General features: G+C 40.7%; 1 protein-coding gene and 1 long non-coding RNA gene across 13 annotated transcripts in view; one reads left to right on the forward strand and one right to left on the reverse strand.

Moving 5' to 3' along the window:
• erc2 (ELKS/RAB6-interacting/CAST family member 2) overlaps positions 1 to 25,599 on the forward strand; it is a 57,339-nt gene that overhangs the window by 26,657 nt on the left and 5,083 nt on the right. For 4 of the 12 annotated variants that reach the window (XM_023954769.2, XM_023954770.2, XM_023954771.2 and 1 more), the window contains 12 exons: positions 1,805 to 1,960; positions 2,445 to 2,612; positions 2,852 to 3,019; positions 5,179 to 5,316; positions 6,278 to 6,418; positions 6,598 to 6,738; positions 12,533 to 12,568; positions 15,629 to 15,831; positions 22,579 to 22,590; positions 22,873 to 22,996; positions 23,079 to 23,239; positions 23,671 to 23,818. In XM_023954769.2, coding sequence (XP_023810537.1) covers positions 1,805 to 1,960; positions 2,445 to 2,612; positions 2,852 to 3,019; positions 5,179 to 5,316; positions 6,278 to 6,418; positions 6,598 to 6,738; positions 12,533 to 12,568; positions 15,629 to 15,831; positions 22,579 to 22,590; positions 22,873 to 22,996; positions 23,079 to 23,239; positions 23,671 to 23,818 — 1,596 coding nt within the window. The remainder of the gene's footprint in view (positions 1 to 1,804; positions 1,961 to 2,444; positions 2,613 to 2,851; positions 3,020 to 5,178; positions 5,317 to 6,277; positions 6,419 to 6,597; positions 6,739 to 12,532; positions 12,569 to 15,628; positions 15,832 to 22,578; positions 22,591 to 22,872; positions 22,997 to 23,078; positions 23,240 to 23,670; positions 23,819 to 25,599) is intronic. The other 8 variants (XM_078946919.1, XM_078946921.1, XM_078946918.1 and 5 more) reach the window with 4 other exon arrangements.
• LOC144992119 (uncharacterized) lies at positions 10,552 to 10,873 on the reverse strand. Its single transcript, XR_013655915.1, has 2 exons — positions 10,799 to 10,873; positions 10,552 to 10,684 (listed from the first exon to the last, which is right to left on the reverse strand). It is a non-coding gene; the product is annotated as an uncharacterized LOC144992119 (long non-coding RNA).

A 25,599-nucleotide genomic window follows, 5' to 3' on the forward strand; every position in this document is an offset into this window, starting at 1 on the left:
GTGTAAACATGAACAAAAGGCAGTTCAATACAGCCATTCAGCATTTCCTCCATGGGGACGTTTTGGAAAGGGTGTGGCGAACTGAGAAGCTAAGATGATATGACAAGTAGTAGCAGGAGATTGGTTCTCACACTTTGCACAGATAAGCATTATTCAGCGCTTTTCAAGCTTTTTTAAATGTATTTATTATACTAAATTCAGCTTTTAAAGAGTCTTCAACTGTTTTCTTTTGCCTATCAAGCACAGAGACGAGGATGTGCACGACATCACGAAAGACCCTTTTTTCGCATGTGAAGTCCCCCCACCCAAGTTTGCAGAAATTTCCTTTAAAATCTTTAGCTAATAAAAAACAAACTCAGATTCCCAAATGTGCTTAGTTTCTTTTGCAAAGGATGGAAACGGTCCCTCCTGTGTGCATCTTTGTAGCAGTCCACTGTAGCAGTGGAAATGTCAGCTGCATCGAACCACAGAGCTGCCGTACACACCCCCAGCCTCACTGCAGAGGCCTGACATCACTTCCTCAAAATATATCATGACATCATCGCTGAGCTGACACAGCCCCTCTTCGGCTGGATGGGAGCTGTGCAAGCCCCTGCCTCTTCAGGCGCCGTCACGTGGCACCAGGGCTCGCGGATCTTGTTGATTTTCATACATGGGGAGGAAAGTCCTGCCCCCTCCTGTGCTATAGAGGAAGACCCTCCATCTCTCCTTTTCCCATCGCTCTGCTGATGCTGATGGAAGCAGGAATAATCCTCCCTCCCTCTCCTGGTCTACAGCCCTCCCGCCCTCTCCTCTTCACTCACCAGAGACAGTGCACAGCATATAGCCTGCCTGCTGCTGCCATGGAAACAGGTGTGGTTGTTTATGACAGTATGCAGGAAGGTAGAGAGACAGAGAGACATACAGATCCAAGGAATGATAAAGAGCAGGATTTACTGACTAGGTTGATGCACCACTGACACATGTGGATGGAATAAAACCACCTCTCAAGGTACGCCGTCTCATGTCGTTTGCAGAAATGTCAGCTCACATGGAATTTTTCTTCTCGTAACACAGAGTCTTAGGTGAGGTGCAGGAGAATCTCAAAGTGCATGTACGTGTGCGGGGCTCTCGCATCGACACAGACCTCTCAGATCTGCCGTTCTTTATTGCTAAAACATTCAAAATGGTCCTCTGTTGCACGCTGTGACCAAGCCCGCCAACGACCATAAGTTCACAAGTTCAGAGACACTAAAAGAAAATCGAAAGAGTCCTAAAAGGAGAGCAAGATACATGCTCTCCGTGCATGCTTTGCTGGACAGGGAGATGAGCCATGGCTAATCTTGAAGATGTTGTATTATTTATTTAAAAAGCCGTGAAGCTACAGCAGCACTCGCCATCACAGTCCAGAGAGAGGGTTCTGAATTTATCTGCAAGCAGCCACTGCAAAAGCTGCAGCTGCTTACTTTTTCTTTTCCTTGTTTAACAATTTTCCAAAGTCCTGGAGAATCTGTCTGTGCTGGATGTGTGCTCAATATTTCCCAATGGTGATTAATCCTTTGAGCCCCTGCAGGGAGCTGGTAGAAAGCTTTGTTTCGCCGACTGTGCAGTTGTTCTCTACCTGACCAAAAAGCTTCCTCCGTTTACTTTCCGTGTCTGCTGCTCCCCCATTTTCTGCGACTCTCTCTCTCTGTCTGAGTGTTTTTTAAAGCTCTTCGGCTCTCACCCTCCTCGGGCTCCTCTCTGTAGTTTAGCTGCAACATGCTTTTCATGGACAGGCGAGGCTGGATTTTGAGGTGCGTCTCCTTTGCATTTTTGTCTCCAGGACACCAAAATTGCCTCTCTGGAGCGCAATATTCGAGATCTGGAGGATGAGATCCAAATGCTGAAGGCTAACAGCTTACTGAACACAGAGGACAGAGAGGAGGAGATCAAACAGATGGAGGTCTACAAGAACCACTCCAAGTTTATGAAGACCAAGGTAGAAGCCTGTGCCAATTGATGCAGTAAAGTACTGCCCCAGGAAAAAATCCATATGATGTGAAGTGTGTACAAACTTTTCTGTCATAATTAGCATACAAGCAGCAGCCTCAACAGCTTATTGGATTCTCAACTAAACTTACCTGGTTTACTGTTATATAAATACAGTTTTGTATGTATTCATATCTCAGATGTCTCTGCATTTGTTCTTTTTTAATTTTTGCTTTACAATCATTGTTACAATCATCAGCTAGGCAGCTAGAGCAGTTTTGTCATCTATTTTTAGACCTCTTTCATTAATCATGAATAAAGAGGATGTATAAAACATGATCAATGCAGGAGTCAGTCCCAAATGCATTTTTAATGGGGAAAAAAAAGCCCATCAACGACAATAGTGCAACTTTAGCAGCTCACGGTTTGGGCAGGTTTCTGGCACAAGGGCAGTCATGATGCTTAAAGACATTTGCCTTTTTTTGGACGTGCAGATCGACCAGCTGAAGCAGGAGTTGTCAAAGAAGGAATCAGAGCTGCTGGCTCTTCAGACAAAGCTAGAGACCCTCAACAATCAGAACTCAGACTGCAAACAGCATATTGAGGTGCTTAAAGAATCTCTCACTGCCAAGGAGCAACGTGCTGCCATCCTACAGACAGAGGTAACTGCTGTGTTTGCTGAGCCTGTCCCACTTTGGAAAAACTTTATTTAAATCTTTTTTAATTGAGCTGTTAATTGGACAGGTTGCATCTTACAAAATGTTGCATGTTGCAGAGACAACAATCACTCAGGCATGCTCTTTGGCTTCTTTTAGTTGTCAATTAAAAGCAGGTGGCTCTTTAAATAAGTGCTGTTAAAGCAGGCGTTTCCTGTCATTTCTTGTGGTTGGTTTGGCTTCAGGTGGATGCTCTGCGTCTCCGTCTAGAGGAGAAGGAATCCTTCTTGAACAAGAAAACCAAGCAGCTGCAGGACCTGACGGAGGAGAAGGGAACCCTTGCTGGAGAAATCCGGGACATGAAGGACATGCTTGAAGTCAAGGAGAGAAAGATTAATGTATTGCAGAAAAAGGTGAGAGCGAGGAAACCAACATCTTTGGATCTATTTGTAAATTTTATTCCCAGTTTTCTTTTAAATATGATTATGCAGGTTTTGGCCAAAAAAAAAAAAAACCTGTGTTGTTTTCTAAGGCAGTTTCTGCAGAACAGCAGGAGTTATTAGAAACTTGCTTGTGGTTGTGGGGAGGACTGTTGGCATGGACTAAGCCTACTTCCCATCATCCATCTGTTTACACGCTCTCCCGCTAGCTTACAGCCCCTCACACCCCCAACCGAACATTTCTAAAATTTGACAAGTTCCCTGCAAGTAGATAGTTCCCTGCAAGTAGATGCATCAGAATGGAGTATGTTGGCTTGCTATTGTAGTTTCTCCATCACAACTACAATCTTTTTCAATAACATTGTTTTTTTTAACTCCTGACTCACAGTGATTTGAATAAAGAAATACTCAGAGATGCATCTGAATTTTAAGCACAATGTCTTAATTTGTGTCTTCCATCATCAGAAAAATGACACAAGAACATGTTAAGAACGCCAGATGTTGTGCAATTTCACTCCAAAGTGTAAAGTTTTAAATGGGTGGTGACAAAAGCCCAGAACCTTTCTCTCCATCAGGAGAGAAAGTGTCTCCAGCAAGTTAAAGGAAAGCGTACAGAGAGACAAACACTGGGACACTTCTGTTATGTTCATCGCTGAGTGTTTATGTGTCTGAGCTGGAAATACCCACAGAACCATTCTTACACTTTGACCCGTTTACAGGTCTTCTTATTCTTTTGCCTCTAATTGTAATCTACGTCAAACTCTCCTTTTTTTCATTCTTTCTTGTTTTTGTTAATTTGAATTTGTGCTATACTCCATGAAATCTCTCTCTCCCTTTATATATATATATTTTTTTTTAAATGCAAAACTCATCTCTTGACTCACTGTTGTTCCTGTTTGAGTGTTGATGTGTCATTTGATGCAGAAATCAAGTTAGATAGGAGTAAACACAGAAATATGTTTATATTTGTGCACATCAACACCTTCGACTAATCTAAACCTTCTATATAATTGAATGTTTCATTAAAGGATGATGTTATTCGCATGTATTTCCGAGCGACCAGCTCAAAAAGGTCAAAAAGTGCTGGGAATTCATGCACATTGCTGCGTTGCCTGCACGTATTTTAAGTGTGTCCAAGGCTGTATTTTGTTGTTTGCTGCACGTATTTCAAGTTAAACTTAAAGTCCCATCATCTGTCACGTAAGGTGTGTGAAATATGTTCTCCACATTTAATCCATCCCCTGGAGGGGCGGTGAGCTGCAGAAACAGCCGCGCTCAGGAGCCATTTAGTAGTTTAATGCTAACTGTAACCATAACCTTAAGACATCCTCTGTGCGGCCAAGAAAAAAGTTCAATGCTTGCTGCACGTAGTATTTCAAAAAATTACGTGCGAGTAGACACTTTCTTAATTAAAACAGGAGGACAAGAGAGAAAGAAGCCAAACACATGCAGAGAGCATGCTACCAGTCCTTAAAGTGGTCTGCTGTGCTGAACATCTGGGGTTCATTGGAAAGCAAATCAACAAAAAATAATTTTACCTTTGAAATGACGTTTGGTTTTCTGTTTCTAAATTCTACTAACCTTTGCTTGCATAGAGCCTCTCAAAATTAGACACAATCTGCCTCTAACATTTATTAGAAAAATCTTTACAAAGGATTTTATTTTCATATTTAATACTAGTAATTATTGAAGCCTTCACATAACTTTGCTTCCATTAAAATTGCATTAAAAAAATTCCGTCTAAATATCTACATTTTTTGACTTTCATTAATTTAAAGCTGTTTATAAGTCTTGAACAGATCTCAGACAGTTGATTTTCCAGCTGATTTTTATAGCAGTTGTTTTTCTATTCTACAAATTAGTAGACAATACTATTCAGTTTCAGGTCTGACTCCTCCCCCATGAGCACATATTAACCAGCTCTAAAACCAGCTATTTCAGAATAGACAAAGCCTTTTGGATAAGAGGTGAAACATCTTCAACTTTTAAAAAGCAAGTCCAAATGGCAACCTGTAAACCTACTACTATGATGGATTCTACCTGGATGAAAGAGAGTCTTCATAGACATTTTACTAAAGTATTTTTGCTTCTTCCCGGGATTTCACAATCCACCTTCTAACTTCCTGAGGCAGATTGAAAACCTGCAGGAGCAGCTGAGGGATAAAGAGAAGCAGCTGGGGAACCTGAAGGACCGCATCAAGTCTCTGCAGACGGACTCCAGTAACACAGACACTGCCTTGGCCACCCTGGAGGAGGCGCTGTCGGAGAAGGTAGAGTGCAAATCATCACCTTATGAGACGGAAGTTAGGATAGAAACATAAAGGAGAATGTTAGTAAGCACAAAAAAATCACTTCTTCTTTTTAGAGGATCAAAAAGTGTCTTTTTTTCTCTAGATTTGTGCTACACATAAAACTTTTAAGGTAGCTTTTTTAACATTTAGAGTAAATATTAATATTTTTGCGGCTGGTTTGCGGTGCCTTCCGTCCGTGAAACCAGGGTTCGACTTCGGGCTGCTCCCTGTTCCCTTCTCTACTTCTGTGCTGGTCCCAAGCCCGGTTGCTTTGAGAGGGTTGCGTCAGGAAGGGCAGCCGGTGTAAAACATTGCCAAGTCTACCGTGCGACTCTTTCGCTGTGGTGAGCCCTGATGGGAAAAGTCAAAGAAGAAGAGTAAATATTAATATTTTTATTTGAAATAATGCCAGCAGGTGTATGATGCAACTAAAAACATTACTAAAATTATCTACATTCAGTAAAAATAGAAAAAAATCTAAGTATTCTACAACTTTACAGGTTTAGTTTAAGCAACAAACAGCAGTTTTAACTTTTCAGTGATGTTTATTAACTAAAATGCATTTTAAAAAATCCATTCAAACAAATGACTCGAAAGAAGTATAACTTAAACCGGTTTTAATTAAATGATCACAAAAGTCCCAAACTTTAAAAAAAATAACAAACAACTGCTGTAAATGTAGGTTCCTCCTTGTCTTGGCAGTCAAAAATGCAAATTTGTGTTCCTGATGAACACTTCCTGTAGTTGTATATCTATAGAAAACATAAAGTTTTGCTCTTTAAAAAAAATCTAAAGTCCTCTGGAAACTGATTTAGGTTTTATTCATATTGTGCTATTGAATATGTGGTAAATTAGTGAGCTTGACAAACAGAGACCCAATATGTAAAAAAAAATCAATACGGTTAGTGTTGTTTGCTTTGTTTTTTGTGTGACGGATTAGGAGAGAATCATAGAGCGATTAAAGGACCAAAGGGAGAGAGAAGACAGAGAACGCCTGGAAGAGGTGGAGTCCTATAAGAAGGAAAACAAAGATCTGAAAGAAAAAGTCAACAGTTTGCACATAGAACTAACTGAGAAGGAGGTCAGTGGGTGACACACATGTTTGTCTCTACTATACTTTAATGCACATGCATCACATTTTTGTAAACAGTGAAACCACTGAAACATTACAATGGATATTTAAATTACCAAAATAGGCAGATCTGGAAAATGTTCCACTTATCCAGCTTTAAGGCGTTTTTGCTGGCTCTATGCCTACAGTCCAGTCTCATCGATCTCAAAGAACACGCATCGTCTTTGGCGTCTTCTGGTCTCAAGAAGGACTCAAAGCTCAAGTCTCTGGAGATCGCCATCGAACAGAAAAAGGAGGAGTGTAGTAAGCTAGAGACGCAGCTACAGAAGGTAAGTGCGACTGCATCACTGCAAGCCAAAATGTACAACTTTGGGAATATTCAACTTGCATTTTTTTGGCCTAGCGTGGAGACTTTATGTTTAATAAGCACTTCATTATTATGTAGCATCTATTCTGTTTGGAATAAACAACGACATAAAGTCCTTTACAAATAACCATAGACATAGTTTCTCAATTCTCTGACATGGTTGAAGATGTCAGTGTGTCAGAAGAGAGGCTGATCTGACTGGATTAGATGTAAATTGCAGGTTTTTGACCCAGATGATCAGAGTCACCAGAGAACCTTTAAAATCACATTGCTAGAACTATATTGTGGCTAATTTTACAAAATGGCTTACATTTCTAAAGGTTCTTTTGTATGGAGCCCGTGTCCTGACATGGAAAAAATAAAATAAATCTCGTTCCCACTAATTAATATCTTGTTCCCACAACTTAATATCTTGTTCCCACGAAATACTATTTCGTTCCCTCGATTTAATTAATTTGTGCGAACGAAATAATTCTTCACGTCATTAGTCATTCATAAACACAGATATGCTCTCCGTCCTATCGCAAAAGCCGCTTTCAGCTGTAACTTCCGTGTCTCTGTGACCCACATTCGTTCAGGAAAGGAATAAGAAAAACAAGAATGATCAATTTATTATTGTCTAAATAAATGTAAGAAAAATATCATAAGATTTAGGATGCCCAAGCTTGCTGCTTCGCCATACCACAGCGATTCTCTGGACATAGCTCCTAGCTCCACTGCAGAGTTATTTTGCTTGTCATGCAGGAATTTGGGCAGCTGGCTGGCAATAATAATATTAGGAATAATAATATTCAGGACTTGTCTTTTATTAACAATACTCTTTAGCAGTCACTTTACATCCGAAGGCTAGGCTACATTCTACGTAGCCTATTATTTGTCCTATTGTCTTTGAACGCATCACAGTTACAGGGACATGGTGATTGGTCGAGATACATTATGGGATATGTGTGATGCATGATGGGATACGTAGCATTTAGCCTTTGGATGTTAAGTGACTGCTAACGAGTATGTTAGTAATAGACAAGTCCTGAATATTATTATTCCTTTTCGAACCAAAACAACAATATCCCATACCGCAGCCAGCTGCCCGAATGCCAGCATGACAAGCAAAAGAGCTCTGCGGCGGAGCTATGTCCGGAGAATCGCTCAGGTATGGCGAAGCACCAAGCTTGGGCAACCTAAATCTTATGATATTTTTCTTCTTCTAATTGAGACAATATTTTTTATTTTTTCCATGTCAGGACACGGGCACTGTACTTTTGGAAAACTTCAGAAAAAACTAGTTCATAATTTGTTTGCACCTGTAAACAAATCTTTTATTTGATCTGATTAAGTTAACTTAGATTTAGTGTCTTGAAACATTGCTGGTATCAAACTAGACTGCTAAAAAAAAAATAAAGGGAACACTGTAAAAACGCATCCTATACCTGAACAAGTGAAATATTTGTTTAAATACTTTACTCTTTATAGAGTTGGATGTAAGGACAACCGCACAAAAATAGTAATGGAAAATAACTTTATTACCCTATGGAGGTCCAGATGTGGAATCAGACTCAAAATTAAAGTGGGAAAACTCACTACAGGCTACAGGCAATGTCTTTGATACAAGCCAAAATGAGATTCAGTAGTGGGCGTGGTCTCTACACGCCCATTTGACTTTCCTGCAATGCCTGGAATGCTTCTGATGAGGCGGTGGATAGTCTTCTCCCACACCTAGAGCAAAGCATCTGCCAACTCCTGGACAGTCTGTGGTGCAACCTGCGGTGTTGGTGGATGGTCCGAGACATGCTGACCCAGATGTGCTCAACTGGATTCAGGTCTGGGGAACGGATGGGCCAGACCCTTAACATCAATACCCTTGTGTTGCAGAAACTGGTGACACACCCCAGCCACATGAGCCCCTGTATTGTCTTGCAGGAGAATTTCAGGGCCAATCGCACCACCATACGGTCTCACAAGGGGTCTGAGGGTCTCATCTTAGTACCTAATGGCTGTCAGGCGACCAATGGGGAAAACATGGAGAGCTGTGGGGCCCCCCAAAGAAATGGCACCCCAAACCAATACTGACCCACTGGCAAACCGGTCATGTTGGATGATGTTGCAGCAGCAGAACGTTCTCCACGGCGTCTCCAGACTCTGCCACGTCTCTCACATGTGCTCAGTGTGAACCTGCTTTCATCTGGGAAGAGCACAGGGTGCCAGTGGCGAACTTGCCAATCTTGATGTTCTCTAGGATATGCAAGTCTTGCACAGTGTTGGGCTATTAGCACAACAGTCTGTGGACGTCGCGCCCTCACGCCACCCTCATGGGGTCTGTTTATATCAGTTTGAGCAGACACGTGCGCATTTGACCTACTGGAGGTCACTTTGTAGGGGTCTGGCAGTGCTCCTCTTGTGATAAATCAGAATCAGAATCAGAAAAGGTTTTATTGCCAGGTTCAGTAGAGCGCACTTTACAAAACGAGGAATTTGTCTTGGTGTATGGTGCAATTAAGAATAAGTTAAAAAAATTAAGTTAACACAACAACACACTATATACAGTTGAGTGAGGTGGGAGCACAGGTGGGCTGGGATGGTGGGGCCTGTAAGTAGCAGCGATAGTCCTTTTGGGGGGGGGGGGGGGGGGTCAGCTCGGGGGAGTTGGGGTACTGTTCAACAGGCTGACTGCAGTGGGGAAAAAGCTGTTGGGTTCAACAAAGGGTTGTTGCCCTCCTACAGACTCCTCCACATCTTCTGATGTACCTGTCTCCTAGTAGCGCATCCCTGCTCTGGACACGACACAGACGGACAACAAACTTTCGTGCCACAGCTCACTTTAATGTGCCGTCCTGGATGAGTTGCACTGCCTGGGTCCCTTGTGTGGGTTGTAGACGCCGTCTCATGGTACTGCTGGAGTGACAACATTGTCTGCATTCAAAAGTCACCAAAACATCAGCCAGAAAACCTGAGGATGGAGAAGTTGTTTGTGTTCACCACTTACAGAAGCACTCCTTTATTGGAAGTGTCTTGTTAATTGTCTATTATTTCCACCTGTTGTCTTTCCCTCTTGTACTGAGCCCGTGTCCTGACATTAAGATATAAAAACATATCTTGTTCCCACAGATTAATATCTTGTTCCCACAGGTTATTATGTCGTTCGCACGAAATACTATTCCGTTCCCACAAGATACTATTCCGTTCCCTCAAAATACTATTCCGTTCCCTCGAAATGATTAACTCGTGCGAACGCAATAATTATGTCGTTCGAACGCAATAATTATTCACGTCATAAGTCATACACGCGGATATGCTCTCTGTCTGTACGCTGGCAAAAGCCGCTTTCAGCGGTAACTTCCGTGTCTCTGTGACCCATATTCGTTCAAAAAAGGAACATGAAAAACAAAAATGATCACTTTATTACTGTCTCAATGAATATAAGAAAAATATCAATAGATTTATGATAACTAGGCTGCTTTGTCATAAGATAGCTCCTGCTAGGCTACTACTAGCGCCGCCGCAGAGCTCTTTGATGTATGCCGGCATTTGGGCAACTGGCTGGTCTATTGACAGACAGCTGATATTGTAGTTTAGGGTCGAACAGGAATAATAATATTCAGGACTTGTCTTTTATTAACTTTAGCAGTCAGTCGCTTTACATTCGAAGGCTATAAGGATACATGCTAACTGACTAGCCGATCATTGATCCTGTTATTAATTTACGTCATAGATTTACAGCAGATACCTTCACATTTCTGTCTGTGTGTGTCTCATTACATTGCATTGAAGACACGGAGGATGTTTAGAGAACAGATTTATTTATTTCAAAAAGCACAAAGCATTCATCGTATTCACGTTCATTCACATGATGATCTGGTACGCCCTCAGTCATCTTGCTGCAAAAGCCGCTTCCTGCCGCTACTTCCGTGTCTCTGTGAGCATTCAATAGGGGTAAAAATAAAAGCAAGAATGGTCGATCTGTTATTGTCTCGATGACAATCTGAAAAATATCATATTAAGCTGGCTGCTTCGCCGAAAGCACTTACCTTTAGCTTGTAGCATAACAACAATGGCAGTACGTCACGTTTCCCAGAATGCTTTGCGGCCAACCATTGGTCTTGTTGTTAGACCTTGGTCACAGGGACACGGTGATTGGCCAATGATTGGCAGGAAAGCATTCTGGGAAACGTGACGTACTGCCATTGTTGTTATGCTACAAGCTAAAGGTAAGTGCTTTCGGCGAAGCAGCCAGCTTAATATGATATTTTTCAGATTGTCATCGAGAAAATAACAGATCGACCATTCTTGCTTTTATTTTTACCCCTATTGAATGCTCACAGAGACACGGAAGTAGCGGCAGGAAGCGGCTTTTGCAGCAAGATGACTGAGGGCGTACCACCAGATCACCATGTGAATGAACGTGAATACGATGGATGCTTCTGTGCTTTTTAAAATAAATAAATCCGTTCTCTAAACATCCTCCGTGTCTTCAATGCAATGTAATGAGACACACACAGACAGAAATGTGAAGGTATCTGCTGTAAATCTATGATGTAAATTAATAACAGGAAATGATCGGCTCGTCAGTTAGCATGTAGCCTAATAGCCTTCGAATGTAAAGATACTGACTGCTAAAGTTAATAAAAGACAAGTCCTGAATATTATTATTCCTATTCGACCCTAAACTACAATATCAGCTGTCTGACAACAGACCAGCCAGTTGCCCAAATGCCGGCATACATGATCAAACAGAGAGCTCTGCGGCGGAGCTAGCCTAGCAGGAGCTATCGTTTGACAAAGCAGCCTAGTTATCATAAATCTTATTTTTCTTATATTCATTGAGACGGTAATAAAGTGATCAATTTTGTTTTTCATGTTCCTTTTTTGAACGAATATGGGTCACAGAGACACGGAAGTTACAGCTGAAAGCGGCTTTTGCCGGCGTACATAGAGCATATCCGCGTGAATGACTTATGACGTGAATAATTATTGCGTTCGAACGGATTAATTATTGCGTTCGAACGACATAATTATTGCGTTCGCACGAGTTAATCATTTCGAGGGAACGGAATAGTATTTTGAGGGAACGGAATAGTATCTTGTGGGAACGGAATAGTATTTCGTGCGAACGACATAATAACCTGTGGGAACAAGATATTAATCTGTGGGAACAAGATATATTTTTATATCTTAATGTCAGGACACGGGCTCCGTACTCTTGCACAAAAACATGTGAAACTGATTGTCAGTCAGTGTGGCTTTCTAAATGGACAGTTTGATTACACAGAAGTGTGACTGACTTGGGGAAACATTGAGTTGTTTAGGTGTTCCCTTTATTTTTTTGAACAGTGTATATTTGTATATGAGCATCTGTAAAAGCTTTGTGTTATTTAGCAAAGCAAACAGCTTTTTGCAGCAGACGCAAACCAAAATTAACCCCCTTTATGCTTTAAAAAAACCTTTACAGCTCAATAAGGTCATTCCGCTAAAAAGGAAACATCATCTGTATATTGTCTAACCACAAACAGTAATCTGCTTATGAAAACTTTTCTCCATTAAACAGATGTTTTAAAGGTCCAGAGCAGACAGACCTTTAAAACATCTGCTTCTATCTCTTCTGTCTCCTCTACCCTCAGACTATCTACATTTTTAATCCTCTCAAGTTGCCTGTATTGTGTTTCTACTAATCAAACATGTCTGATCCTGCTGTTATCTTCCCCGGCCCTAACTTCTCGAACCTCCTACTTGTCCTTTTCTTCAACCTCCTTGTTTCAATGTAGCAAGCTGAGCAGCTTTTCAGTCAGATGAACAATCCTGTAAGTTCCTGCCTTGAGCTGTGTGAGGCACATTTTGAAAGCATGAAGACACTGAGAACTTCTCTTCTATATGCTGGATGGTGATCATGGCAAACCCCGGCACAAGCTCCGCTTTATTCCACCCACATGCGTGTTGCCCATTGCACTGTACTGATATACTGAGCTTCACGCTGTGCTGACAGTCCTGTGAAATGTCTTTTCTGTGAGTGCCGTTGTGTGGTAAATCTATCGTAATGCCAAGCACTGACGGTTTTCTGTCTTACAATTTGTTTTGTTGCCAATTAATTGAATAATTTCCTATATAATGTTATAAAAACACATTTATTTAGATTTGTATGGTGCTGTTACATTAAATCGCAGTACGTAAAAATTATGAGATTTATTTTCTTGTGGATAAAATACCAGGACCAAAGTTTTGAAATATAATAAGATAAGTCCTTTAGCTTGTTACCAAACTATAGGACATTTAATTGCATTCCCACAGTGACGCTGCTTCAGGTTGAACTAAAGTAACTTTGAATAATGGGAAGGATCTATCAAAAACTAAAGATGCCCTAAATCGTTTTTCCTTAGAAATAAAGACATGGAGGAGTTTTCTGAAGAAGACCTTTTTAAAGCTGCTTTTTAAAAGGGCTCCTCGGAAGAATAAAAACCATCTGTAAACATTATTGGAATTTATTTCAACAGGCCAGCAGGGGTCAGCATTAGCCTGCTCCCAAACAAGGGTTTGGGGGTTTTAAACTTATTTCTCTTCTTGGTTTAAATTTTATACAATCATCTAGAACTTGTTTTTACCTTCATCTAAACTTGAAAGACATTTTTTTTAAATAGACGTTGACACTGTTAATATTTAATACCTTTTATTAAGACTGCAGCTCAGTAAGAAGAGTGTGGATCAGGGACGACCCTGGGATGGACTGACACCTCTCCAAGGTGTAAACTGTGAAAACCATGCCAGTGTATAATCCTGATTGCAGCAAATGTTTGCTTTCAAATCCCGTCAATCCAGTTTACTTATAAAAGGCCACTTCACAAATGGAATTCATTTCATGGCACTACATAAAACACACAAAAAACACAAAACCAAGCTTTAATGATTACAAGTGTTACAATCTTAATCCATCCAGACTTTTCTGAGATACTCAAATTGTCTCTAATAGTTTAATAAATGTGGATATAAACAACCAACAGTTTACATCGAGCGATCTTTTGGGGAATTGCAGTTAAAAATGCTGTTTTCTAATGACAACTTTAAATGTAAATACAGGGGGGGAAAGAGTTTTTATGCAAAAGTGTTTACATTTTCATAAAAGTATTTAGTTTACAGAAGTGAATTATTAAATGACATGAATTTTTTACATGACATGGTTTTAAAGAATATTAACTACAAAAGGAATGACAATTATTTTTGAAACAAATTAGATCAATCATGTAGCTCGCATTTTAACGGCCACTTTAAACAAGGACAGGCTATGGGATAAATATTCACACTGCACTCTTGAGAGTGGACCATCGCTCTAGAAGTTTTGGCACAGTTCCAGCAACTGCTCATATGGGGGCAACATTGCCCAAAACAGGTACTCACTTTTATGTAAAAAATGACAAGGAAGATACTGGTTAGATCATGTAGTCCTATGAAAAAGAACAAAAACAGCAATAACAACAAAATTAATATTTTACATGAACATATAGTTTTTATTAATTAAAGTATAAGGATATTGATTGGTTGATTAAAACATAGATGTGTTCATATAATATTAAACTAATTTCTTTGCATTGTGCTCCTTTGGATTTGAACCATGGATTTTCTAGTCCACTGCAGTCTGTCCGCATCAATGCTGCGTTTCTTATTTCCAGGCATAGAGATTCACTTTTTCGGACCCCACCAGAGTTCATATGAGCTTTTACTCCAATGAAACGAGGATGCCTATCCACAGACGTGAACTCCAAACCCACAAGCCCAACGTGAAAGCTCCTTCAGCAAAGGGCTTCACATCCCTCACTTCTTATTTCACTCCGTAAAAGCACCAAACATTCTCACGACAGCTGCAGTCTGTGCCACCTATAGATGAGTCCAACCTTTAAAAGCTTCAGTCCGTCACAGGGCCATATCCTGTGCTGTAAAGACTCAGAGCAACAGTAAGAAACAAAAATGCTGTTAGATCAGTTTTACAGGTTATATTTCTGTTGTATGGAGCCTCTTTTTTGTCTGTTAGAGCACTTAAGTTTATTTTTTCCTACTTCCCGTAGTGTGCCTAATACAATTTGTCAACTGCCTAGTTAATCTTCTGATGTGTGTTTGCTGCACATTTGAAATTAGAGAGCTTAATCTGCTTGGTTGCTCTTGCTTTTCTCTTTCCATACTTTTGATTGACAAGTGCAAACCTGGTTCAGCTTCGTTGGGTCTGCATGATTTTGTCAACCATGCTGCATGTTTTCTGTGTCGCCACGCATCCTGTTTGTCTCAGTGTGGTGCAGTTAGCTTGGTCATGAGCAGCGGTTGGACACGTATGTAAAACACTCTGCCACACAGTGGATGTGGAGCACGGAGACTGGGTTCAGGGAGAGCCAGGAACTCTCTGAGTGAGGATGAAATTCCATCTGTGACGGATAAGCTCCCACTCCCACAGAGCTTGGTTCTGCATTCAGTTTCCACTTTCAGTTTTCCACTTGTTTGTGCTGTAGAACAAAAAAACAAGGACACCTAAACACATGAACTCTCTCCTATGTTTTTGCTCACACAGTGTGCAAACATTGACTGGAAGTCTTAGAGGAGCGTTTTAGTGATAAAATAGCTCCCATTGAGCTAAGAGTCAATGCTGGTCCACAACAGTTACACTCCTGTTCTCATTCACACAGACAGGCAAGATGAAAGGGAAGCAGCTCAGATAAAGCTTTGATGGACTGCAATGCTTTGCGCTGTATCTATCCTCTTCACAGGCTGTAAAAACATTCTGAGCTGCACAGGATGCTAAAGTACCACTGTCAGTGGAATGAATGTGACTCAGCAGAGCTGTGTGTGTGTGTTTTTATGTTGTTTTTTCTGGTGTGTGAGTGTAGAAAGCTCATGAGGTGGAGCAGCAGTCAGGCCCCAGAGGGAATCCAGAGTATGTGGACCGGGTCAAGCTTCTAGAAAAAGAAGTGAGCTACTACAAAGATGAAGCAAACAAGTCTCAGACAGAGGTGGAGAGGCTCCTGGACATCCTGCGAGAGGTCGAGACTGAAAAAAATGACAAGGACAAGAAGATTGCTGAGCTGGAAAGGTAAGTGACTCCAACTGTTGTAGGGAGTTTGCAGTTGGTGCCAGTGTCTTTATTGTCTGCTGGTAAAAACATTCAAATGTAAAAGTGGAAAATACAGTTTCATCGATGACCCAAAAAATCTGTTATAGTTTGATTATTGTAAAAGAATTTAAGCTACATGTTATAAATATCATAAGGTCCGCAAAAAGTATATTTTTATAAAAAGAGTAGAGAGATTTTGATGCTCTAACTCAATTTTGAAGTAATAAACTGGACCAAATGGTTCTTTGAGAGGTTGCAGACCCCTGGTTTAGCTGTTACATTAATAATATCTTTCAAAGTACAAATACACTCTTTATACATTCACACTGTATATGCGGGCAGATGAATAGTTACAATGACTCCAAATCAGACTTTAACATCTTGTCCACACATGTCAAATGAAGCCTAAATTGATTTTCAAAAATAATTTTATATCAATCGTTGGTAAAAAAAAATCTAAATTTCATTTTTTTCTGATCCATATCTCAGCCCATCAATCCTCCCTTTGATATTTTCCAGGATTAAATGAATGAATCCAGGCTGGCTTCTTAAAAGATAATAAATATAAAGACAGCCAAATGACCCAGTCTTTTGAACGGCTCTTTGAAATGAATTGATCTAAAAGATTTGGCTCCCTAAAAAAAGTCATTAATCCCATAAACAGTCAGCTTTTTTTTCTTTTTTATGTTTGTCGGTTTCAGCAACAGCAGCTGGAGCAGCGCTAACAATACTACAAAGAGAAGATGTGTGAAGGGCACCCTATTTTTATTGCTTTTACTTTATAATAAATTTGTGTTTTTGTATTTTGCTACATTGCTACAGGTGCATTAATAGTGCCAAAAAAGGATACATTTTATGACCTGTGATATTTTATTTTTTCTTGTTTTGTTCAGACAAACATATTCAATTTTTTTATTATTTGTGTGTATATTCACATAATGTCTATATTGAAGCACCGTAATGCAGAGATATTATAAAGAGGTATCCCTTGTGCTATCTTACATGACCCCACCCTTACATTGACGTGTTCTCCCTACCATGACAAAGGTGGATAGATTTCATGTAATCCATGGACACGAGTGAAGATCAAAAATCATTGAAGAAAAAAGGTTCAGCGCACTGTTTAGTGGGTGACCCAACTTCCATCGTTAAAGTGCCTAGGATAGCACAAGGGTTAAAAGGAAATTGACAGTCTGTAATCCTAATGGTAGGTTTATTTGAACAGTGAGAGATAGAAAATCCACCTAATAAATTGTATATACAGTTATTTGCATTTTATTGAGGGAAATATGTATTTGATTCTTTTTGCTGAATAGATTTAGTACTTTGTGGCCAACCCTTTTTAGCAGCACAGAGATCAGACATGTTTTGTAGTTGATGAGCAGGTTTCTGGACAAAAACCATACTACCAAAAATATTTCTTCACCTGCCTTGACTCACAAATGAACTGAAGTACTGTCCCAGTCCTAACCCATAGAGTTCAAAATGATGTCGGCCCACCTTTTGCAACTTCAACTCTTCTGGGAAGGCTGTTCCCAGGGTTAAGGAGTGTAATTGTGGGAAATTTTGACCATTCTTCCAAAAGTGCATTGGTGAGGTCTCACACTGATGTTGGTGGAGAAGGCCTGACTCTCAGTCTCTGCTCTAATTCATCCCAAACAGTTCTGTTCAGTCGGTTCTGCTGAAATGGACCCCCTCTCAGGTTCAGGTCAGGACTCTGTGCAGACCAATCAAGTTCATCCACACCAGACTCTGTTAGCCAAAAAGCATCCTACATCTGAAAGGGAGTTAGTGCAGAGATTTTAAGATTGGTTGTAATGTGCTCCCTCTTCCTGGTTCTAGTTAAAAGGCGTGCAGCCAAGTTCTGGACTGGCTGCACGCAATTAAGAGTGGTTTTCTTTACACCAGAAAGGAGGGGAAAGAGAAAGGGTCTAACTCGGACAATATTCCTCAGATAGTAAAATGCGGTTTTGGTTACTTGATTCACGTGTTGGTCAAAGCTAATATCTGCATCTAGAATCACACTGAGGTTCCTTACTGTATCATATACAGTCATACAGTTGACAGATAAAATTGGACGCTATCTCTCTCAGCTTCAGAACCGTTTACCAAGACTTCAGTTTTGTCTTGGTTGAGCTGCAAAAGGTTGTCTCCCATCCACCTTTTAATATCTAAAATACAGTTTAAACCCATGGCTGTCCATGGGTCCAGTGGACAGCCATGGGTCATCAGCATAGCTATGAAAGTTAATGCCGTGTCTCCTGATAACATCACCAAGTGGAAGCATGTAAATATTAAAAAGTGTGGGAACCAAGATGGAGCATTGGGACATCCCACATGTCAGTTTGAGCCTTCCAGATGAAAAATTCATTTTAATTAACAATAAAATCTCTATCTGTGAGGTAGGACTTAAACCAATTAAAAGCTGTCCCAGTAATTCCAACCGTTTCGTAAAGTCGGTTTAAAAATATTGAGTTATTAATATAATCATTCCGTTGAGTAAAAAGAAGCTTTTCTAAAATTTTACATAAAAATGACAGGTTGGATACCTGCCTGTAGTTGTTTAGATTGGAGACATCTACACCACTCTACTTCTCATCAGGCCTCTCTCATCTTTTTAAGTGGGAGAACTTGCACACTTGGTGGCTGACTGAATTTTTTTTGCCCCACTGTATGAATTATGCCTGTCCCGCATGTATAACGAAAGACTGAAATTTCATACGTGTAAAATGCGCAAACTGTACGTAGTGGCCCATTGCAAGCACTGCAAGATGAAAAACCGTTGCGGGGTAAAGTATTACCAATGGTTTTCTTAGTGACTGTGGTTCCAGCTGCTTTGAGATCATCAACTTTCTCCTGCCGTGTTGTTTTAGGCTGATTTCTCTCTGTTCTTATGATCATGGAAACCCCTCCAGGTCAGATCTGGTTAGGAGCTCCACACCTACAGCTGGATTGATGGTCATGTTGTATTTTGGCACAATTGCACCAACAGTTGTCCCCTTAACCTCCAACTTCTTGCTGATGGTTTTATAGTCCATCCTGGTCTTTTGCAGGTCTACAATATTCTCCCTTGAGTCCACTGAAAGCTCTTTAGTCTTTCCATGTTGGAGTGTTTGAAGTCTGACTGATGGACTGATTCTGTGGTCCGGTGTCTTTTCTACAGATGATTAGGTCAAACAGGTGTCTTCAGTTCAGGTGACAGGTTGATTAGGAGAGTCTAACTGGTCTGTCTGAACCAGAACTCTTAATGGTTACTAAGGGATCAAATACTTATCTCCCTCAATGAAATGCAAATACAAGTATAGAAATTCTTTAAAGTGGATTTCTTGATTTTCTTTGTGATATTTGATCTCTCACTGTTCAAATGAATCTACGTTTAGGAGGACAGACTATGAATTTTTTTTTAGGTGTGCAAACCTTCTAAATCAGCACGGGGATCAAATACTTATTTCCTCCACTTTATGTGAATTCTGAGGACTGCTTTGTCTATTTTTTTCTTATTTGATATGTGGTTTTGGCATTGCGGCTGGTCACACTGCATGTTGTATCCTTTTCATGATTTTGTGGCTGTTGTCGGGCTGTTATCCACCGCCTCTACTCAGATGTGCAAATCCAAATACACAATAGTTGGGACTTTGGGGCTTTCTTGTGTGGTGGGGTTTTCAGTCTTGGATCATTGTAGTACCTGGCTCAGAATCTCCTTATTTGATCTGCCCTTTAATAACTCGGCTGACGAAAATGATCGTAATGTTTGTTCCCACAGAAGATTGAACTTTTGCAGAATGGCGCATAAGTTGTTTCGTCAGGGAAGCCAGCTTCTTGCCACTATTAAAAATTAGGATAAAAGAAAAATGTTAACTAGCAGTTCACTTGTATTAGAAAAACATTTGTTGTGATTAATCTGGTTTTCTTGTCTTCTTTGCCATCTTTACCCACTTTTTCTTTCCTCTTTTCCCTATATTCTGATCTTTTCTTACCCTCTGCCATTGATAAATATTCAATGTCAATGCTCCCTCATTCCTATATTTTCACCCTCTTCTTTATTCTTTGCAACTCTTCCTGTTGTGTACCCCTCCCAATTGCCAGCCCCCCTCCCAGTGCCCCACGCCCCACCCCTCGTCCCGGTGGCAGAGCTCCCCCTGACCCGCTCCCCTCTGTGTCTGCCGCCCCCCAACAGATAGGGGGCAAGGTGTGGGATTTCCTGGGAAAGTGAGTGCTCTGCCCTGGCACTTGAGCTCGGCTGCGTGGTTAGAGTCTTCAGCTGCGACACCTGCATCTGGTTTCATTAGTACCTGGGCCTGCCTGCTGTCTGCAGCCTGCACACATCTTTGCATCAGTGGCAACATTTTTTCAAGGCTGTGTTGGAATCACTGTCAGATTCCAACACAGATCCCTGATTTCAGATTCCTGATCCCTGAATTCAGTTTTGTCTTTAATTTTTTAGCAGATGTTTTCTCTTGCCCTTTGTTCTTGTACTTTCATTGCTGCTTTGCATGTCTTTTTATGTGAAAACTATTGGCTAAATATGATGCTACATTCTTGAAAGTGCTTTTAGTGCCTTTTTGAACACGTGTTTAGCATATGGTGTCTACACTGGACTGTCGCCATCCGATACTAGCGCATGTCTGCCACCTACAGTTGGAAGATGCTTGCGAAATGTCGAAGCAGTGCAGATCTTGTGAATCTTGCTCCAGGCTTTTCTTTCAAAGCTCCAAGCCGATATATGAAAGACTTGGTGTCATGTGATTCCGGCCAAGCACAAACCACAATTACTGACTTCCACCTCATGATTGATTTTTAAACGGTTGGTGCTTCTATGAATCAAAAGAAATGACATTCAAATGTAGCTACCAAATCCGAGTCCCTGAGTGGTCAAAGTTCAACCTGGTGTAACTTTTAACATGTGTTCAATGGACACGCGTTTTGTAGAACCTAAAGACAGTCGTAGTGACTTGTGTTGCGACTTGTGTTCACATCTCAAGGGAGATGTGAACGTAGCTTAAGAAATGGAGAATTGACCCGTCTTCCTCGTGTTCCAAACAGGGAGTACCTGCTGACTCCAAGAAGCCAAAAATCTTAGACTTCTTACGAGAAATAAACATTCTATTTTTTCAGAAAAACCATTCTTGCTTTGCTACTTTTTTAAAACAAGTTCTTTCTAATTCAAATTTTTTACTGTATTTTTTCTGTAGTGCAAGTTATTCAAGTTATAAACTGGCCAATCAGACGCCTCAATAAACATTTGTGGTGCCCGCTGGCTCCCCGTGTCAAATTTTCAAAACATTTGATTGACAGATTCTTTTGAGCCCGCTTTTAATTGGTAGGGGTGTGGTCTTCCAACAAGCTCACTCCTGTTTGGCGAGAGTGGTTGCCATAGAAATGTAAACTCAAACCAAATACTGCTTACTGGTGATTTTTGGTTCAAACATGTGGCATCCATATAGCAAAAAAAGTAACTTAATCGCCTTTTATTTGTTTGAACCGTAGGTAAGTCATCAACTGACTTGGTCCAGTGCTCATATATAGTCAGTGGTGGGAACGACAGAGTGGTCATTTTTGATCGTTTTGTTGACAGACATGCATCTGTTTGTTTTACAATAAGTCAGCAAACAACCATGAAAATGCATTTACCTATATGGATGTGCACAAAATACAGAATGTCTTGTGATTTTTTTACATGCAAATCTAATTTTCCAAAAAATTACAAAAATTCCTTAATTCCTGATACAATTCCTTATTTAAAAAAATTAAAATCAAATTCAGTCCAACTAAGAATTCCATATTATTATTAAAAACACCAGCTGTATGAACACGAAAGGAAAGATTGTATGCATTGCAAACTGTGTCTGGTATTGGAGCTGGAATGTGTTTTTTTGTTGTTTTTAAGCTCCTTTTTTGTTTCTTTTTGGGCGTTGTTGCTGCATATGCATGGTTGAACAAAGCATGCTTATCTGTGTTTTTGGTTCAGTTATTGATCATGAAATGTCCGTTTTCTGTGCTTGAGATACACACCTACCCTCTCATTCCATCCATCTCTCTGACTCACTTCATGTCTCTTTTAGTCACCCTGAGGGCTCCCTTGCTTTCATTTCACCCAATAGTCTTGTCCAACTGTATTATCAATTACTCACTCCCTGCTATTTCCCAGCCCAGCTTGCACTACCTGATAATAAAGAAGCAATCCGCCTGATGGTCTGCACGATTAGAGCTGATGAGCTCCAGGTCTGAACACATTCAGTGTGGAGCTGTAACTGGAAGATCTGGACTGAATCCCTAATCCTAAAGTGTGCCACTTCAGTCTGAACTACTTCGCATACATGACTGAATCTCATAACTCTTTGTTGCCTACATGGTACATGTGTACTCTCTCCTCGTCCTTTGGTCCAGCACTCCAACCTAACTTTCTCCCCTCGTCTTTTGCCCTGCTAACTCTTGCCTGTATGACTGCATGTCTGCCAAAACTGGACTTGGTAGCAGATGGTCCCATGTTCTTTAGAGAGGGTGCATCCTGCATTAGCTGTCAGCCCGCTGAAAAGCGGTGGTCACAGACACGTCTGTAGCCCCTGACCTAGATGACTGTAGCCCAGTGTGAAATCCTTTTGGTTTACTGTATTACCGTCTTGTTTTTTCTTTCTTTCTTTACATTTTGTTTGTGTCTCTTTTAATTTGTTTTACTTTTCTTTTGCTTCCTCATGTGTTCTACCTATTTCCTCTCCCCATCTGAAGTTTGGCTCCCAGGTAAGTAATCACCTGTTCCCACTGCAATCCTGTCATCTATTCTTCAAACTTTGCTGAAACCTGAAAGCTCAGCATTGATGTGAGACTGCAGTTCATGAGTACTGACCAGGCTCTGCTGCGGTTTCTCTCCTGAGACAATATTCTGCACAATGCAATTGACAGATATACAATGCATTTGCTTCAGCCATATATTTGTGGGCTTCATAATCCTTTCCTCCCTAAATTTCTGTGGATTTCTGATATTTTTAATTGAAACCTTTCTCAAATTGTGTGCTATTACAGACAAGGAGGTAAAGACCAGACTAAGAAAGGTCCTAACGTTAAATTGGGGCCACAAGGGGAAAAGAAAGGTTTAGGGCAGGACTCTCGAAAGGACAGCTCCTTGGACAGTGGTCACCATTCCAAAGTGAGAACATACTCTGCAGTAATGCAGTATTGATACTTGAGGATGTGGATATGTTGAATGAGTCTGTGTGCTTACCTGCCAGCTGGAGGAGCTCATGAACACGCTAGAAAGAACCAGGCAGGAGCTGGATGCCACCAAACAGCGCCTCTCCTCCACCCAGCAGTCTCTGCAGGAGCGGGACTCCCATCTCACTAATATGAGGCAAGAGCGCAGGAAGCAGCTGGAGGAGATCCTTGAAATGAAGTTAGTATTGTTACCCTCAGATAGATGGGTGACAATCTCACTGGGTGTTCTTTTTAATCATCTATGACATCATTTCTATAACAAGCCAAATGTGTTAAAACTTCATCATGGTTGATAGTTCATGGATGAGCTGAAGAGCTTTATTCATGATCGTTTTCAAAATTTCTTGTCCATGTTTGTGCGCTCAGACTGTCAGCAGGGTTTCAAGTTGCAATTCAGTGCATCTTTGCAGCTTCTGTCTAAGACACTTTTGTTTCTTTAGGACTCCTGTAGTTTTTCACTGGAGATGCAATTTAAAAAATGGTGAAAGGCATCTGCTTTTTATTTATATAAGTGTGAAAAAACACCTTCAAACCATACATTTCTTTTTCATTTCAAAGGTTTTATTTGCCTGTAAGTATGTGTGCTCTAATGTTATTTTATTCTTCCAGACAACAAGCTCTACTGGCAGCCATTAGTGAGAAAGATGCCAATATTGCACTGCTTGAACTGTCTGCATCCAACAAAAAGAAGACCCAGGAGGAGGTGCTGGCCCTCAAGAGGGAGCGAGACAAGCTGATGCACCAGCTTAAACAGCATGTAAGGATCCACTCAGAAAAGTTAAATGTAGAAAAGAAAAAAAAAGTTATTTGTGATTTAGATTTAGATATGACATTTAATCAAATTTATGACAAAATGTCCAATTTCTCTGTCTCCACATGGCAGCTGTGCATATGTTCCTTCCTGTTGACATTCTTTTAGCAAAGAAACAACTTAGCATCATTATATTTATTTTGCAACAGGTTTAGTATGTCAGAACTATAAATATCAGCTTTGTTTATGTGATTCGAAGATGGCTCGGATTTAAGCTGGTGTGTGTCAAGATCTTTCTCAGACCAAACTGGAAGCTGGTGTCTCTTAGATAAATTTCCGTTAGCACCAGACTCAATTCAGAACAAAAATTTACTCTTAACTATTGACTGTTTATGAGAACTGGACCGAGAGAGTGTGACGTCACCCATGGAAAAGTCTTGCTTCTGGATCCAACCAAAGTCAATTCAGCCGCCATTTTTTCACAATACGCCCATCGCCGTGTTGGAAGCACTGATCGGTCCGAGTCGGTCTGAGTCAACATTTTACTTTTATTGTGTTTCCTCATGTGTTCTACCTTTTCCTGCGGACTGCTGCCAAATCTTTTATAGCTGGCTCCTCTAAAAGAAAAGTCTTTTTAAAGGAATTGTGGACATTTCGGGAGCTCATTTTGAATCAAAACCCTTGGTAAAAGCCAGTTACTTTTGTTTTAACCAGTGGAGTCAAAAATAGGGAGAGACGGTCTCGCAGTTCATGGCACAATTGAAGTAGAGTGCTGTTCACTGAGAGTTCAGCACAGGAATAGATGATGCCCTCTGTGGTGTTTGTGGAAAGCTGGTATTAGACAATATGCTGACATTCCTCAGAGCGTTTGAAATTGCTCTAAATATTGAGACGGTGGACAAGGACAAAAAGATGGAGGATCGCGATGCTGGAGATCACAGGATGGAAGAAAGCACTGCAAATAGAACAAAACGGATTTTACAGGTGCAAGGGAAAGGAGCACACAGCTGATGCCTGTCATTTTAACGACACTGTTTGCCATAGTTTTGGTAAAAAAGGGACACATTAACAAAGCGTACAGAGCAAAGAGCAGTCAACAACAACAATCAAAACGTCATAGTAGTAGGTTTAAAAGTTGTCATCTGGACTTGGTTTTTAAAAGTTGAAGACATTTCACCTCTTATCCAAAAGGCTTTGTCAGTTCTGAAATAGCTGGTAAAAGAGCTCCCTCATATGGGAGAGGAGTCAGACCTGAAACTGGATAGTATTGTCTACTAAGACTATACGGTTTCAGGTTGTTAGGAGTCCTTTGTCCTCAACAGGGGTTGGGGAGACAGTAGCTACCCTCCCCAAACCTGGTCATCTCTTTCAGCTGTTAATGTCCCAGGTGAAACCGGTTCAGAACACTGCCGTAGATGGATGGAAGAATAAACCTGAGACCACCATTCTTATTAAAAGAAGGTTTATGCTTCTTGACAAAGATGGCTTCCTTCACTCCTCCCTCAAACCATCCTTTCTCTCTGGTTAAAATTCGGACTTCACTATCCTCGAACGAGTGGTTTGTGGCCTTCAGGCGGAGGTGTACTGCAGACTCAGGTCCCATAGAGTTGGCTCTGCGATGTTGTTAAAGCCGCTTGTGTAGAGGTTGTTTGGTATCTCCAATGTACTGGTCATTGCAGTTCTCTTTGCAGTGGATAGAGGACACAACATTGCTCTGTTTGTAGCTGAGAATTTTGTCCTTAGGATGAACCAGGACAAAATTCCCAGCTACAAAGAGAGCAACGTTT

The sequence above is a fragment of the Oryzias latipes genome, chromosome 5 (genome assembly GCF_053564925.1).
Source record: "Oryzias latipes strain Hd-rR chromosome 5, Olatipes_Hd-rR_3.1".
NCBI classification, from domain to species: Eukaryota; Metazoa; Chordata; class Actinopteri; order Beloniformes; family Adrianichthyidae; genus Oryzias; species Oryzias latipes.